This window comes from Phocoena phocoena, chromosome 21 (genome assembly GCF_963924675.1).
Source record: "Phocoena phocoena chromosome 21, mPhoPho1.1, whole genome shotgun sequence".
In the NCBI taxonomy this organism is placed as follows: Eukaryota; Metazoa; Chordata; class Mammalia; order Artiodactyla; family Phocoenidae; genus Phocoena; species Phocoena phocoena.
In genome coordinates, this window is record NC_089239.1 from 6,795,787 (window position 1) to 6,811,722 (window position 15,936).

Here is a 15,936-nt window from a genome sequence, read left to right on the forward strand (position 1 = left end):
GGTATCTAAAGATCTGAGCAGAGAGGAGAAGAAGCCCAATTCTGCCTTTCAGCGCTGCTTGATGTATTGAAGGTGACCAGGGTCTCTAGTGTGTCATGTAGACAGTTCTTATTTCCAGCAATTAAGTGATACATCATTTTGTTCTTTGGGTTGTCGTCATAGTACTTCTAAACCTTAAGGAATGTAGCTTTGTTTTCCAGAGGGGGTTTTCAGAATGACGTCAAAGCAGTTTACATCCTCAAATTAAATTGGAGTTTCCTTCTGGGTATATAGGTTTCTGTATAGGGATAAGGCATTGAGTAGCTTAAACTCCTTTTAATAACGATGGAAAGCCTTGTCTGTCAGATCTTTCTTTTTCTTCCTATTCTTTTCCCCCCCAGCTTTAAGCACAGCTACATAGTAGGTGTTGGTTTATTTTTTCCTCACGGAATCATGGGTAGTTTCATTGCAGCTCACATCTTTCTGTTTGTCTCGTATAGGGCTGATAGTGCAGGACCATTCAGACCCCATGTTCAGTTCCTATGCCTATAAGTCCCACTACCTACTGAACGAATCAAATCGTGCAGAGTTGATGAAATTACCTATGATTCCTTCTTCGTCAGCTTCCAAAAAGAAATGTGAGAAAGGTAATAATCAAAATAGTTTATCTCTTACTTTTATTTTTGCATTTCCTATTTTTTCTCTTTAAATGAAGGGGGGAAATGTATGCCTGTCAAGCACCATCTGTTGCTTTTGGTAAATTCTACCTTGGTGGCTGTGGCTGTCTTCATATGGCTGCAAAATTATTAAAAAGGGCTTAAAATAATTCCATTATGACAAATTTTTACTTACTCTTCTCCTTGAATAAATTTGCACACCTTCCGTATATCTATAGTCATTAAAATTGAAAGACTAGGATTCTGCTTAATATAGAAGCATGTTCTGAGGGCTCTTTCTCTTTTGCCTGATGTAGAACCGTATCATTCATGTTAGAATAGAATAGACATGATATAATTTGTTACTAACTTTCAGCTAAATAACAAGACAGGTTATAGAGGGAAACAAAGATACTGACACTTAAAATTTTGATTCTGAAATACATTCTATCATTTTGTTTCTTAAATGTTTTTGTTATGGTGCTATGAAAACTAGTTGCCCTTCTCTTAGGAGACATTGGTGGGCAGCTGGGAAAATGCTGCAAATACTGGATAGTGAAAGGCAGCCCAGCTGAATTGAAGAATTGCTAATAGATAATTTATCCACTGAGATCCAAGAGCTAAATGTATATTTATATTCTCCAAGTTAATTTAATCTATGGAAGAAAAATCTTGTGTTTTGCTTTATATAGCCTACATGTAATAAAAGGGAAAAAAGTGGTTGAACAATAATGTATTATTTGGGGAGTTATCCCAGAGGGTAAAATAAATAACTTGGAAGGTGAAAGCCTTTTCCTGTATACATTGCCATTATGATCTGAGGCCAGGCTCAGAATCTTTAAAGAAAATTTAATTCTTTTTTTTTTTTTTTCATGCTTTGTGTTGCCTGCTGATGACGTATGTTTGCTGTTTGTCAGACATCTGAAGTGGCAACCCATGACTAAAAGAAAGTATAACTAAGCAAGTTGATTAGAACCCATGAAGAGGGAGGTTGGAGAGACTTTTGTTGACTCTTTTGTCTGTTTTCCATTGAAGTCACAGTATGGCATCTTACTGGTGATACCAACTGTTTCCAAAACAAAGATGGACATGGGTCTGACTAATTCCATAGTGCAATAAAATTAGACTACCTGAGGCATTTTAGGAAATGCCTTATTTTCCTGCTGGCGCCTTTATAAAATTAGACTAATTCAATTGTCGTTTACTTTCTTTTCAGTACTCGGTATTGACCTTGACATGAATTGAAATTATTTTGAGCCCTCTGTTTGCTTAGCTTGAACCATATCTTTCTTCTCTCGCATCCTAAAGCAGTTTTCTTGCATAGCACCAAGGTGGATTGTTCATATTTTTATTTTTCTATTTCCCTTGTGTATTTTTGTCAAAAAATCGTGATGATTTTCACTGATGATTCAGGGTCTGTATTTCCTCTGAAATAAGACTTAAAATTTAGGACTGTTCCATAATGTTAAAAAATGGCCAGACTGACCTTTCCACACCAACCCTAATAATCACTTGTCTTCTAAAGGTATTTGCAAAGACCGCTCTTCCTATCGGTCATTTCTTTCTGATGGAAAAATGAATTATCTCATTTTACTTTAAACTTACAGAAGAATTCCCTACCTAGGCTAAGAGCACTCAGGCAGCTAATCTCTAGGTTGGAGAATTGGAACAATTAATCCATATTGAGATCTGCAGACAAAGGGGAAAATCCCAATGATTGAAGTAAAAGCTTTTAAGCAGAGGAAATATAGTAATTTAATTCATCACTGATTGTATATGGATTTTCTTTTTGTTTTTATGTTAATCAGTTAGAAGTTTGAAAGTCTACAGGAAGACGAGATTTTCTGGAAAATTGATAGCAAACCCTCAAAAGGTTGGAGCATGTGACTTGATAAAGTTGTATAGAGGGCTCTTAACCTTTTGCTTATGAGACTTTAAATCTCAGTACACTCATGGGTTGTAGACTTGGTTTTCCAATAGAAAGATTTTTTTTTTTTTTTTCAGTAAATGTCTTTATTGCATTTCATCTTCAGTGGTTAACATTCTTTTCTGTCACTTGTTGAAATACAACAATAAAGAGAAAATACAACAATAAAGAGATTTCTCCCCGAAATCTCTTTAATTTTTTGGATTTAAAAATAATATTGTTTTGTTTGCCGCACCTGCTTTGGTCTTGATCCAGAGATCGTTTTGTGTATTTAAAAGGAGAGGATTTTGCTAGGGTACTTGGAGGCATCTCCTTGTGTGTGGTACTTGATTCTACACTGATGCTTACTTACTTTATGCTATAAAGCAGTGGTTCTCAATATGACATCAGGAAATATTACAAACAAAATTCTGAACTATATTTAACAGTTCAGAAAGTCTAACAGAATCAGACATTTGTGTAAAATACAGTGGTGTGAGTTTCTTTATATTTGGCTACGCTTTTAGCAATTTAATGTGATAATACCAGTTTTGTTATTGGGATCAGAAGCTCTGATTGGCTGTTATATATTTCTTTGGTTAATTAAAGCAGAAGAAAATAGTTACTTTTCAAATGTTTTTTGGTTTTGGTGGTTTTTTTGTTTGGTAAAATATTTGAAAACATATGGATCCATGAGAAAGGGAAAGGGGATCCTTGGTGATGAAAAAGTTGCAAACCACTGCTTTATAGCCTGTTTGACTTTATTTGTCTTCACTGAAAAGGTAATGATAAGGTAATCACCAATTCAAGATTCTTTTCCTTTTTTGTATTCTTACATGGGAAGAAAAAAGTACTGGTCAACCTATTGGCTGTTTTCATTCTTGCTAATGTTGTTATAAAGGGATGTAGTTAACTGTGCCACTGGATTAAAATACAAAGATGACCATTGCTTGCTTTCTTAGCTCTCAAGGAGAAAACGAGAGTTGCTACATATTTCTCTGAAAATCTGTTCTCAAATCTACTCAGTCTAAAGATTTTATGCTCTATTTGTCATATGTTAATAGTCTTAGCTGCCTGCTAAACTGGTACTTCAATAGCCCACATTTTAGAGGGATAAAGAGTAATGTTTTTCCTACTACTCAAAGGCTTTGAGTTTCTGGCCACTGAAGCCCTCCCTGGAAAGGGCTACTTCAGCTAAATCTGTTCATTGCTTTGTATTTTAATCCATCACTAAAATATAACTCAATCCCTTTGTTAATTTCCCTCAATCTGAATCAAATTTAATGCAGGTAAAAGATAACTTTCTCTCTTGTCTCTCTCTCTCTTTCCTCTTTTCTCAGTTATTAAGACTGTTTGTTTGTTTCAAGGTGGAAGATTGCTCTGCTGTGAGTCGTGCCCGGCTTCCTTCCACCCGGAGTGCCTGAGCATAGAGATGCCAGAAGGCTGCTGGAATTGCAATGACTGTAAAGCTGGCAAGAAACTACATTACAAGCAGATTGTTTGGGTCAAATTGGGAAATTACAGGCAAGTTTTTCCAAGGACAAAGAGGAAGTATTCAGTTACTGTTCAGTAGTTCATAACCTGTACACCAGGTGGCTAGGAGATAGGTAGGAATCTCAGCAGCAGCACGGCGCTGCACCTTAGGAAAAGAAAGAGAAGAAACATATTTTGAGTCTGGGTTTTTAGAAGACTGGGAAGGTTAGTGGTTGACGGATATTTTTTTTTTTTTTTTTTTTTTTTTGACGGATATTTTTTATTAGTTGGTTGACTTTTGTTTTTAAGTTCTGAAAGTTACTTTTTCCTAATGAACTATGGTACTAATAGATTTTAAAATAAAAGGTTTCATGTGGAGAGTGGGGAAAATTTTTTTTTTGTACTCTAATTAGATTTATATTAATTTCTGATTTCTAATAAAGTTAAGAGTTTATATCCTGGCCAAAATAGCTCTTTTTACCCCTAAATCTAGTCCATTATAGCTCTAGCTAGAAGCTCTAAATTGTGTGCAAAGAGAGAGCTTTTTAGAATTTAAAGAGAGAGATTATTTCATTAGGAGCCTTTAGATCTTAAGGGAATGAAGCAAGAAGTATGTGTGATTGCCAATATTTTAATAAATCTTCCTCCTTTTTTTTTTTTTTTTTTTTTTTTTGCGGTACGCGGGCCTCTCACTGTTGGGGCCTCTCCCGGTGCGGAGCACAGGCTCCGGACGCGCAGGCTCAGCGGCCATGGCTCACGGGCCCAGCCTCTCCGCGGCATGTGGGATCTTCCCGGAACGGGGCACGAACCCGTGTCCCCTGCATCGGCAGGCGGACTCTCAACCACTGCGCCACCAGGGAAGCCCCTTCCTCCTTTTAAGAAGTCTGTTTTTAACAAGGCTTTAAGTGAACGGGAATAATGATGTTTTTTTAAACTCTGCATTTTACATTTTGAGGCATATGTTTATAATTTTACTAAGAAAATAGATACTATTCAAGAGAACACACAGAGGACTTTGAAGGCAATGAAAATGCTCTGTATAATATTATAATGATGAATAAATGCCACTATGCATTTGTCTAAACCCATAAAATGTACAACACCAAGAGTGAATTCGAAGGTAAACTAGGTGATTATGATGTGTCAGTGTAAGTCCATCCTTGGTTTAAAAAACAAACACACACACACACAGTAGAGTTCTGCTTTTCAATTAGAATCCTAAGTATAATATGTTTCTGTAGAATTTCAAACATACTGTAATTTTTTTTAACAAGGGCTGTGTCATTTTCTCTGTTTTAAATACACTGCTTGCTTACCTATTTAACCTTAAAAACTTAATTTTTAGCTGAGATAAGGGGCATTGAGAAGCTCCACCCCCCAGCTATTTTTTTTTAACATATGTCAGGGAAACCTCCAAGTTCTTTTTAAAAAATGGACAGTTTGAATACATAAATAATTTTATACTTTATGGCAAAAGATACAAAGTTTTAAAAGGCAAATATCAAACCAGGGGAACTCTTTTACTCTCAGTAAGGAAAGAAAAATACCTTCCCTAGAAAAAGGAGCTGGGCTTCCCTGGTGGCGCAGTGATTGAGAGTCTGCCTGCCGATGCAGGGGACACGGGTTTGTGCCCTGGTCCGGGAAGATCCCACATGCCGCGGAGCGTCTGGGCCCGTGAGCCATGGCTGCTGAGCCTGCACGTCCGGAGCCTGTGCTCCGCAACGGGAGAGGCCACGACAGTGAGAGGCCCACGTACCACAAAAAAAAAAAAAAAAAGAATAGCAAATAGAAAATAGACATGTAAAAAATGCTCAGCCTCACTAAAAATCAATGTACATTAAAAACAAAGAGTTAATTTTTCAGTTAACAGACTTGCAAAGGTTTAAGAGGAATAATTTTGCAGCTCGGGAGGGCATGGGGAGACAAGTGCTCCTGTACAAGTAAGGCATCACGTATCAGACTTGTAACTGTGCATCCCTTTGACCCAGTAGTTCCCCTTCAGGGAATTTATCTAAGGAAAAGAATTGGACAAACGGGCAGAAATGTACTTTTGGGGGTGTTCATTGCAGTATTATTTCTAATTGCAAAAATTTGAATAATCCAAATGTTCAGTCAGCAGGGTGTTTGTCAGATAAATTGTAGTGTATCCATATTGTAGAATACCCGGAAGCCAAAAGAAGGGTAGTGCAGGTGCGTATTGTAACATGGGAGGGTAGCCACAATATATAGTTAATTCTGGGAATTATGTTAAACAGTCTATGCATTATCTCTCCATGTGTTTATACAACTTTTAAAAACTGTAGATCTAGATATAATATGTTTTTATTATTACCTGGAAAAAAACATCGAATGTTAATAGTCTGAGGCATGAGATTATAAGGGGGAGCCATTTTCAGTTTTTCTGTTATACATTTCTGCACTGTTTTAATTTTTAAAAGAAACACACATTGCTTCTTTTTCCATAAAGTTACATTTAATAATTTTAAAGATATATTCTTTTTTTTTATTGAAGTGTAGTTGATTTACAGTGTTGTGTTGTGCTAATTTCTGCTGTTACAGCAAACTGACTCAGTGATACACATATATACATTTGTTTTTTATATTCTTTTCCATTATGGTTTATCCCAGGAGATTGGATATAGTTCCCTGTGCTGTACAATAGGACCTTGTTGTTTATTCATCCTATGTATAATAGTTTGCATCTGCTAATCCCAAACTCCCAGTGCATCCCTCTCCCTCCCCTCCAGCCCCCTTGACAACCACAAGTCTGTTCTCTATGTCCGTGAGTCTGTTTCTGTTTTGTAGATAGGTTCATTTGTGTCATATTTCAGATTCCACATATAAGTGATATCATATGGTCTTTCTCTTTCTGACTTTCTTCACTTAGTATGATAATTTCTAGATGCATCCATGGTGCTGCAAATGGCGTTTTTCATTCTTTTTTATGGCTGAGTAGTATTCCATTGTGTATATGTACCACCTCTTCTTTATTCCATCTGTCAATGGACGTTTAGGTTGTTTCCACGTCTTGGCTATTGTGAATAGTGCTGCTGTGAACATAGGGGTGCATGTATCTTTTTGAATTATAGTTTTGTCCAGGCATATGCCCAGCAGTGGGATTGCTGGATCACATGGTAACTCTATTTTTAGTTTTCTGAGGAACCTCCCTGCTGTTCTCCATAGTGGCTGCACCAACTTACACTCCCACCAACAGTGTAGGAGGGTGCCCTTTTCTCCACACCCTTTCCAGCATTTGTTATGTGTAGACTTCTTAGTGATGGCGATTCTGACCAACACACATTGCTTTTATAATTAAAAATATATATCCTTCCAGGAGGGGAGGGGTGCAGTTTTGACAAATAATAGATAAGACATTTCTGGATAAGAAATATCTAAAACAGTGTAAGGAGCGTTTAGATCTTCAAACACACTTCAGAATATTTCCTTTTTAAAAGTTTTTTTGCCTTTTTTTTGAAATATAATTGACATTATATTAGTTTCAGGTATACAACACGATGACTCGACATTTGTCTATATTGCCAAACGATCACAATGAGTCTAGTTAACATCCGTCACCATATATAGTTACACATTTTTTTTTCTTGTGATGAGAACTTTTTTTGTGTGTGGTGAAGGAAGGTGCAGTGTTTATGACAGGGAGCCAAGCTAGGAGTTCAGGACAGCTAGTGCCGGAAAAGCCTGAACTCCGATGAGAACTTTTAAAATTTGCTCTCTTAGCAGCTTTCAAATATAGTCTCTTAGCAGTGACTGTAGTCACTGTGCCGTACATTACATATTTCCTTTTATAAAAAACTTACGAATACGAAAATAGATTTGACTTAATTTTAATACTTAAATTTTAATCACATTACATTTTTTTAACATCTTTATTGGAGTACAATTGCTTTACAATAGTGTGTTAGTTTCTGCTGTATAATAAAGTGAATCAGCTATACGTATACCTATACCCCCATATCCCCTCCCTCTTGCGTCCCCCTCCCGCCCTCCCCATCCCACCCCTCTAGGTGGTCACAAAGCACCGAGCTGATGCCCCTGTGCTGTCACATTACATTTTAAAGAAGCCCAAAGCAGTGCCCCCACCCACAGTTCACTGAGATTTCACATGCAGCGCATATTCTCCTTGTTCATTTTGCAAAGACTCACATCCATGAACTAATTCTTAATGTATTTTTTCCAATCAGGCCTTTCTGGGCCCCACGAAACTGTTTCTTTTCAATAGCTAGTTATTCTGATGTGAAGCTTCCTGGGGGAGGTGTGTGCCTGGAACAAGGCTGGCAGAAAGCGCGCCTCTGTCTACCCGAGCCAGTGCTTGCACTTATTGCGTGCTCCCGGCACGCCTTGACGCGATCCGGAAATACGACCACCGCCCAGCCTGCTTTGAGGGGGAGCTAAATACTGATTACACAAAAGAGTGTTGTTTTGTTTTAACAATTTGAGCACAGACTTCTACCCACGTTTTTAATTAACTCTTAGATGGACACGGAGTGCTTTTAGGTGAAGCGTGTTCATGGTCGCACTATAAATCTGGGAATGCGACCGTGCCATCATTTATCTTCTCAATAATGTCATTGTTCAGTAAATAAACAATTTTATTAGGCATCTATAAATGAGAGACTGAAAGAAATTTAAGTTTGTATATATCTACTCTTGGTATCGATGATCTTATATACTACAATTCCTGACTTGCCCAATTGTGGGAAACTGTCCAGTGAGCCTCACAGGTGGTTCCCTCAGTGATTGCTGTGGACACAGTCATCGTCGCATGAAGCAGTTATGTTTTCAGTCCTGTCCCAAATCTCCCATTTATCATGATCTAAGATGAATTAGATTCTGAAATATACACTGATATAAACCTAGTACATTTGACCAAAAAGTATTTATCCTGGTTGATTAGAGAGTCAGAAAACACCAGTTTGAATGGGAGTGGGCATTCTTTACTGTAGCATCAGTTTATTCTCAAATGATGCCCTTGATTACTAGGAATAAAGACAGACTTGGTATTAAGAATGTCACATTTGGAGAAAAACATGACTTTTCTAGGGCTGAAATCTGGTTTGGAATATTATTGGTAAATTCTGATTCTTAAGTTGTATAGTGGTTTCATTGTTACTTTATTATTATGCTTTCTTTTCATGATACACATTCTTTTATAAATATCAAATATTAATTTTTTAAGGAAGAAACTAGATTGGGTGTTTAGGGCCTAGTTTGTTTAGTCTGTGTTCACTATTTCATTCATTAATTCATTCATTGTGTTGTTAAATGACGTGTGGTTTGGGCAGGATTAAAGATAAGCGAGGTATTTTGTGTCCTTAGATTCTGAATGAAAATTGCAAAGTACACAACCTTTGTTTTTTGGCTCCCACCAGCCACGTAAAGCGTAGTGCGATTTCATCCTCCTGCTTTCAGGTGGTGGCCGGCGGAGATCTGCAACCCCCGGTCTGTGCCACTCAACATCCAGGGCCTCAAGCATGACCTGGGGGACTTCCCCGTGTTCTTCTTCGGTTCTCACGACTACTACTGGGTACACCAGGGCAGAGTGTTCCCTTACGTCGAAGGAGACAAAAGCTTTGCTGAGGGACAGACTAGTATTAACAAGACCTTCAAAAAAGGTACGTTGGACAACGTTCACAGTGGCTCAGAACTAACACCCCTTCGTTGATCTCTCCACACCTCCTAACTTGCATAAGACGTGTTTCTGGTGTTAGAGAGTTTTCACCAGGTGTTATGATCCGGCCTCCATAAGTTTCCAATTACATGAGAACCACATCACAATCCAGTCAGCTGGAAAAATACATTCAGTGTAGTAGACTGTGCTGTGTACGTGAAAGGAGTTCCCTCAGTGACCTTACTACAAACATAGAGATTATTCTGGAAATACATAGCCTTCTTAATCAAGTGAAGCTCCTTTGTAAGATAGTAAGACTAAATGCTTCCCAGGAAGAGCCTTACAGCTGCTTTTGCAACAAGTTGCCAGGAAGTTTAGCTTTCTGGGTAAGAGTAAAGTGAATTTAAATCTGGTACGAGGGAAAGAGCTGCTCTCTGGTTCACGTGGAAACCTCTGATCATTGAAGTGGGACCTCTCCTCCAAAGCCACAGCCTGCACAGGGCACAGTGTTCAGCCGTAAAGGAGTTATATCCTATTTCAGTGTTACCCTGTCCTCGTGGTAAATGGTTATTTCCAGAATATAATTTTAAAAAGAAACCCTCCGGCCAGATTCAGTGCGTTGGGAAGGCAGGGTAGAACTAATCTCTTAATGTTTTTGTTTATGTGGTTTTTGGTATTTATATACTTTGTTTGGTCTTATTGGCAGCGTTGGAAGAAGCTGCAAAACGTTTCCAGGAATTGAAAGCGCAAAGAGAAAGTAAAGAAGCACTAGAGATTGAAAAAAACTCAAGAAAACCCCCTCCTTACAAACACATCAAAGTGAGTCTTTACCCGTGAAAACATTGCTCTTTGACAGACGAGATGAAATGCATTGCTCTCTTAGTAGTTAGAGGCCCTTGTTGTCTTATAAAAACTTCTGCTAATTACCACCCAGTCTTCTGCAGAACAACCTGAGAGCTTCTGCTGGAGTATGAGCCGGGGTTGCTGCCCTGGGATGATGGGGGCTCTGATGAGCCCCTCACACCGAGGAGCAAATACGTTTGATGGGAAACCCTGTTCTTGATCCAGCAGTTTGCCGTGTGACCAAATAAAAATATAGGGATTTAGCCCCTTTCTTCCAGATAGCCCACAGTGGTTTTCAGTTTTGAAATTGTCATCAACTGGTAGAAGGAGAAATACACAGGATAAATAAGTGAGAACTCACATCAGGTTTTGATATTTTTGTCAACTAAGGAGAGACAGCTATTAATCTTAGCTTATTCATGGGGAAGTTATGATCAAGATAAAGAGCCTTTCTCAGGGTCACACCACAGGGCAGTAGCAGAGCCAAGAGGGCCTGGGTGTTTCCTGTGTCCTGTTGAAATTCCTCCCTCCCATTTGTGATTTTGTTGTTCAGGCTAACAAAGTGATAGGAAAGGTACAGATCCAGGTTGCAGACCTGTCAGAGATTCCCCGCTGTAACTGCAAGCCGGCTGACGAGAACCCGTGTGGCTTGGAGTCCGAGTGCCTGAACAGAATGCTGCAGTACGAGTGTCACCCGCAGGTGTGCCCGGCAGGGGAGCGCTGCCAGAACCAGTGCTTCACCAAGAGGCTCTACCCGGACGCAGAAATCATCAAGACAGAGCGGAGAGGCTGGGGCCTCAGGACCAAAAGGAGCATCAAGAAGGTAGTGTGGGATGGGGGCAGTGGCGGAACAGACCAGGACCTATGCCTCTTAGAAATGCTTCAATAAGGATTAAATACATGGGGATTTATTCCAAAATTTTGAAACTTCCGAAGCTGAGAGTTTGGCACTTCTTGAGCAAAGAGGGAGCAGTAAAAAGAGGTAGTAATAAAATACACATAACACACCATTGTAAAGCAATTATACTCCAATAAAGATGTTAAAAAATTCTTTTTAATTAAAAAAAATAAAATACACATAACCTTTGGATTTCCTATGATCGGTCATAAAAAGGAGAAGGGACACTGGTAATTCTATTTGAAATAATTTTTACTTGTTAAGCAAACTAGATTTAAAATTTGTAAAGGAAAAAGAGTAAAGTTAAGGGCGTACTGAGACAGAAACTAGCAACTCCAGGACTTTGCTCCAACATCATAGTTCATTAGCCATGAAGCCCTGGTCAAGTCACTTAACCTCGCTGAGACCCAGTTTCTTCATCTCTAAAATGGACATAATTCCTACCCTACGTGTTTAAGAGTTGTTGCTAGTCTCAAACTAGATCATATATACAGAAGCAACTGGAAAAAGTTGAGATCTTTGATACTTATAAATTATCTTCATTCTTATACTTTGAAGCAATTTTTCAAAGCAGTCTCTTTGTTTAACATGAGAAATACATGCCCATTGTAGAAGATATTTTAATGCAAATAGCTCAAAGAAAATTGAAAATCACCAGTAAATCCTGCTATTCAAACAGTGGCTCTCAACCTTTAGATATCCTGAGACTCTTCCGGGTTCCTTGTTAAAACAGTGCCACCTGAAACATTGGTGACAGGCCTGAACAGTCTGTTTTAAAACAAGTCCCCACCTCCACCCTTCCCCCCACCTGCCAACATACAGAACTTGGAGCCGTGTTTAGTGAGACAAGACGGGCCTAGTGGGAATTTAAAATTATTCTTGGCATTTTTCTGCCTTTTAAAAAATCACCTTTGTAATGAAGAAATACCATATAATGTAGTAAAGAAAATCAAACAATACAAAAAAAGATAATAAAGCATGAAATTCCTCCTTCACCCTCAATTCCTGGTCTCCATAGGTTGGTCCATAGGTTGGTATGTAGCCTTTTAGAACTTTTTCTATGCAATTCTACACATAAACACATATACAAATACATATTCATATATTCTGTATTTGTAGGGTTTTTTAAACATCAATATAATCATACATATTATTCTTTTTTCCCACCTAATGTATCAGAAAATTATTTTTATGGTCGTAATACAGATTTCACCTCATTGTTTTTCATAGTCTCATTGTATTCCATAGTAAAATATACCATCATTTACATAGCCTGTTTTCCAGTAAATATATGTGTGTGTGCGCGCGCGTGTGTGTGTGTGCGCGCATGTGTGTGTGTGTGCGCGTGTGTGTGTGTGTGCGTATGTGTGTGTGAGTGTGCGCGCGCGTGTGTGTGAGTGTGTGTGTACACACACACACATTTTTTCATTCTGTTGATCATCTGTCATCTATTTCTGTAGGTCAGATTGCTTGGGTGAAACTCATTCATTCAGCACGTGTTTGTTCAGCGGCTTCCCTGTGCCTGGTGCTGTTCTAGGCACTTGGAAGACAGCAGTGAGCAGGACACCTTTGTGAGTCCACCAGGGACAGATGATAGACATGTGACGCCACTTACCACCAAATGCCACCAAGAAAAATAAAGCTGTCAAAGAGGGTAGGGGTGACAGGGACTGGGTTCAGGAAGGTCTGACCCGAACGTGTGAGCGAGGAGGGCGTGCAGGCACGTGGAGGAGCAGGCCGGAGTGAAGGCCCTCCTGCGCCGGGACAGCAGGGAGCTGGAGCGGGAGCAGAGGAGGGCCGGGGAGGTGGGCGGGTGGCAAGGTAGAGGGGCAGCAGGACCAGGTCGTGCGGGGCCTCGTCGGCCTCGGGACAGGGACTTCTGGCGGAGTTTAGTAGGGAGGGCGTCCGTCTGCCTCGACGTGTTGGTTTTCTGTTGCAGCGTAACACACAGCGTGCTATCCCACAGATCCTGTAGGTCAGTGCGTAGCTGGGTCCTCTACGTAGGGGCTCACGAGGTTGCGGTCAGGGCACTGACCTGGCTGGATTCTCATTCTTGTGCCTCAACTAGGGAAGGATCCGGCTTCCCAGCTTGCACGGATGCTGGCGCAGTTCTGTCTTCACGGCGCTAGGTCTGAGAGCATCAGGTGGTTTGGGTTTGGGTTTGTGGTTATTGTTGTCTTGCTGCTCTTGGCTTCTAGAGGCTCCTGCAGTTCCCTGCCAGATGGGGTTCTCCAGCATGGCTGTTTGCTTCCTTACAGCCAGCGAGGGAAAGAGACGCTCCAGCAGGATGGATGCTGAAGCCCTCATGTAACAAACTCACGTAATCACATCCTGTCACTTGGGCCACATTCTGTTGCTTAGAAGCAAGTCACAGGTCCTGCTGTCTCCAGGGGAGGGGATTACACAACGGCGTGGGCACCAGCAGGCAGGGGTCACTGGGGCCACCTTAAGAGTCTGGGCTTCAGAAGAATAACTTGGGCTGTACTGTGGGGAATTTATGATCATGGAGAGAGCAATAAAAAGGAGACCATTACAGTCCCGGAGAGAGATGCTGGTGGCCTGGACTAACTAGGGTTGTAGTTGAGTAGGAAGGAAGTGGTTGGATTTCTGACATTTTAAAGGTAGAGCCAACAGGATTTGCCAATGCGTTGGGTTTGTGGATTGGGTCGCTTGGTCAAAGGCCATCTGCGTTTAGAATGGCATTCTATAATGCACATGTTTTGATATTACTTTAATGCCCTGCATATCACTTGCAAATTTTTGCTTATGATTTCAGGGGAGTTTGGGGAGCCATCCTGAAATCTATCCAGTTTAATACCATGTTAACATCTTTGAATAACATTTATTTAATAACACTTATTCTAAACCATATTCTAAGTTCCTAAATTAATGATATAATTAAGAGAAAAGAAAGTACAATCAGGATTATTCTGCACTTCAGCACTTGAGGAATTGCTAATGTTAAGACAATCGGTGTTTTACAAAATAGCTAGAAATATACAGTCACTGAACAGCATGATCATAAAGACTTCGTAGCAACATGGAGAAGGTTCGGGGATACTTAGGGGACAGAAACCAACTAGCAAATTGAATGTACACAGTCAGTCCCCTTCTTTTCACACATAACAATTCCTAAAAACGTGTGCCAGAGTTAAACAAGGGACTTCCTGTTATGATGTGGTTTCTTTCTTAGAAATTAAAAAAATTACATTAAGTACCGAATTAAACCCTGCCTTTTTGCCATTGCCTTTAAGGACAGATTTCTAGCATTTTAGAAGTTTTTTTTTTGTTTATTTGGCCACACTGCGCGGCTTGCTGTATCTTAGTTCCCCAACGAGGGGTTGAACCTGGGCCCTCGGCAGTGAAAGTGTGGAGTCCTAACCACAGGACCACCAGGGAATCCCCTAAAAGTTCTTTATTTTGTTATTTTTATCCATAATTGAATTCACAGTTAATGGTTTTAAGTCCAGTGAGCAACTCTTTGAGGCTAAAGATTGGTCACTTTTTGGATGCCTAAAATATTTCTTTAACAGAATAGCTAGAGACATTTATTCACAATGGTATCGAGTTTACGAGACTTCCACGCCTCATGTTTGATATCAGCACTTTCACCTTTCTGTATTCACCAATTTTCATAGAGTAGTAAATATAAACTATAATAAATGGTTTTCAGGCCTTTAAAGCCACAGAACCCTTTCTTCAAATGAAACCTTAACTTGAATCCCAATTTGTAAAAAAAACATGAAGCGGAGCTGATTTGGTTTAAATTCTGCTCTGTAGGTTTTCATTAAAGGAAACTTGCCATAGAATAAAGTAACACTAGGTGGCAGTGCAGCCAAGATGGCAATGAAATCTTCTACCTGGTGAGGGTGGTGATACCATACAAAGGTGCAGAATGTTCTCAGCAGCCGGGGTCCAAGTCCAAACCGGGTGTAGGAAAAGCCACTCCGGGCCGACAGTGCGTGGTACCTGAATGTGCAGAGCGGTCCTGTCGTGGTGTTGCAGTTAGAGATGAAGCGCGGTTCTTTTCTAACTCTGTCAGAGCTTGTACTGTCAGTTAAAATGGGGGCGAGAAGCCTGAGGTGCACTCTTGTGGTGACCAGGCCCAGCTGAAACAAGCATGTGGCCGCCTGAAGCAGACGGGGCCCCTCCCCCATCTCACCCATGGCCGGCCGGCCACCCAGGGGAAGGCTGACCCACAGGCGCCCTTCTCTTGTACAGAAATCACAATCTTGTCTTTTTATCAGTAGAGAAAGGACATTGGCTTATGCTCTTAATGATTCATCAAAATCAGAAAATATAATATAGCACTCTTGAGATGACTGGTACTCTCAGTTCTGTGATACTAAGAGCTATGAGAACGGCTAGTGAGAATTTGTGTCGGGGGCCGGGGGAGGAACACAAGTCTGGTGAAGCAGTAGGCAAAATACATTTTAATTTACTGCCTAAGACATTTCTTTACCTTAAAAATGTATTGGTAACACCAGTAAATCCTGTAGCTAATGCTGTTGTCCTAGACTGAATCAGCCACGCTTTTGAGGTCAAAGGGTTA

The 15,936-nt window shown here is 40.0% G+C and overlaps 1 protein-coding gene across 1 annotated transcript in view; it reads left to right on the top strand.

Moving 5' to 3' along the window:
• The window catches only part of NSD3 (nuclear receptor binding SET domain protein 3), a 103,992-nt gene that overhangs the window by 81,964 nt on the left and 6,092 nt on the right, over positions 1–15,936 (top strand). The window contains exons 14-18 of the mRNA XM_065899779.1: positions 480–626; positions 3,909–4,065; positions 9,445–9,647; positions 10,350–10,462; positions 11,040–11,309. Coding sequence (XP_065755851.1) covers positions 480–626; positions 3,909–4,065; positions 9,445–9,647; positions 10,350–10,462; positions 11,040–11,309 — 890 coding nt within the window. The remainder of the gene's footprint in view (positions 1–479; positions 627–3,908; positions 4,066–9,444; positions 9,648–10,349; positions 10,463–11,039; positions 11,310–15,936) is intronic.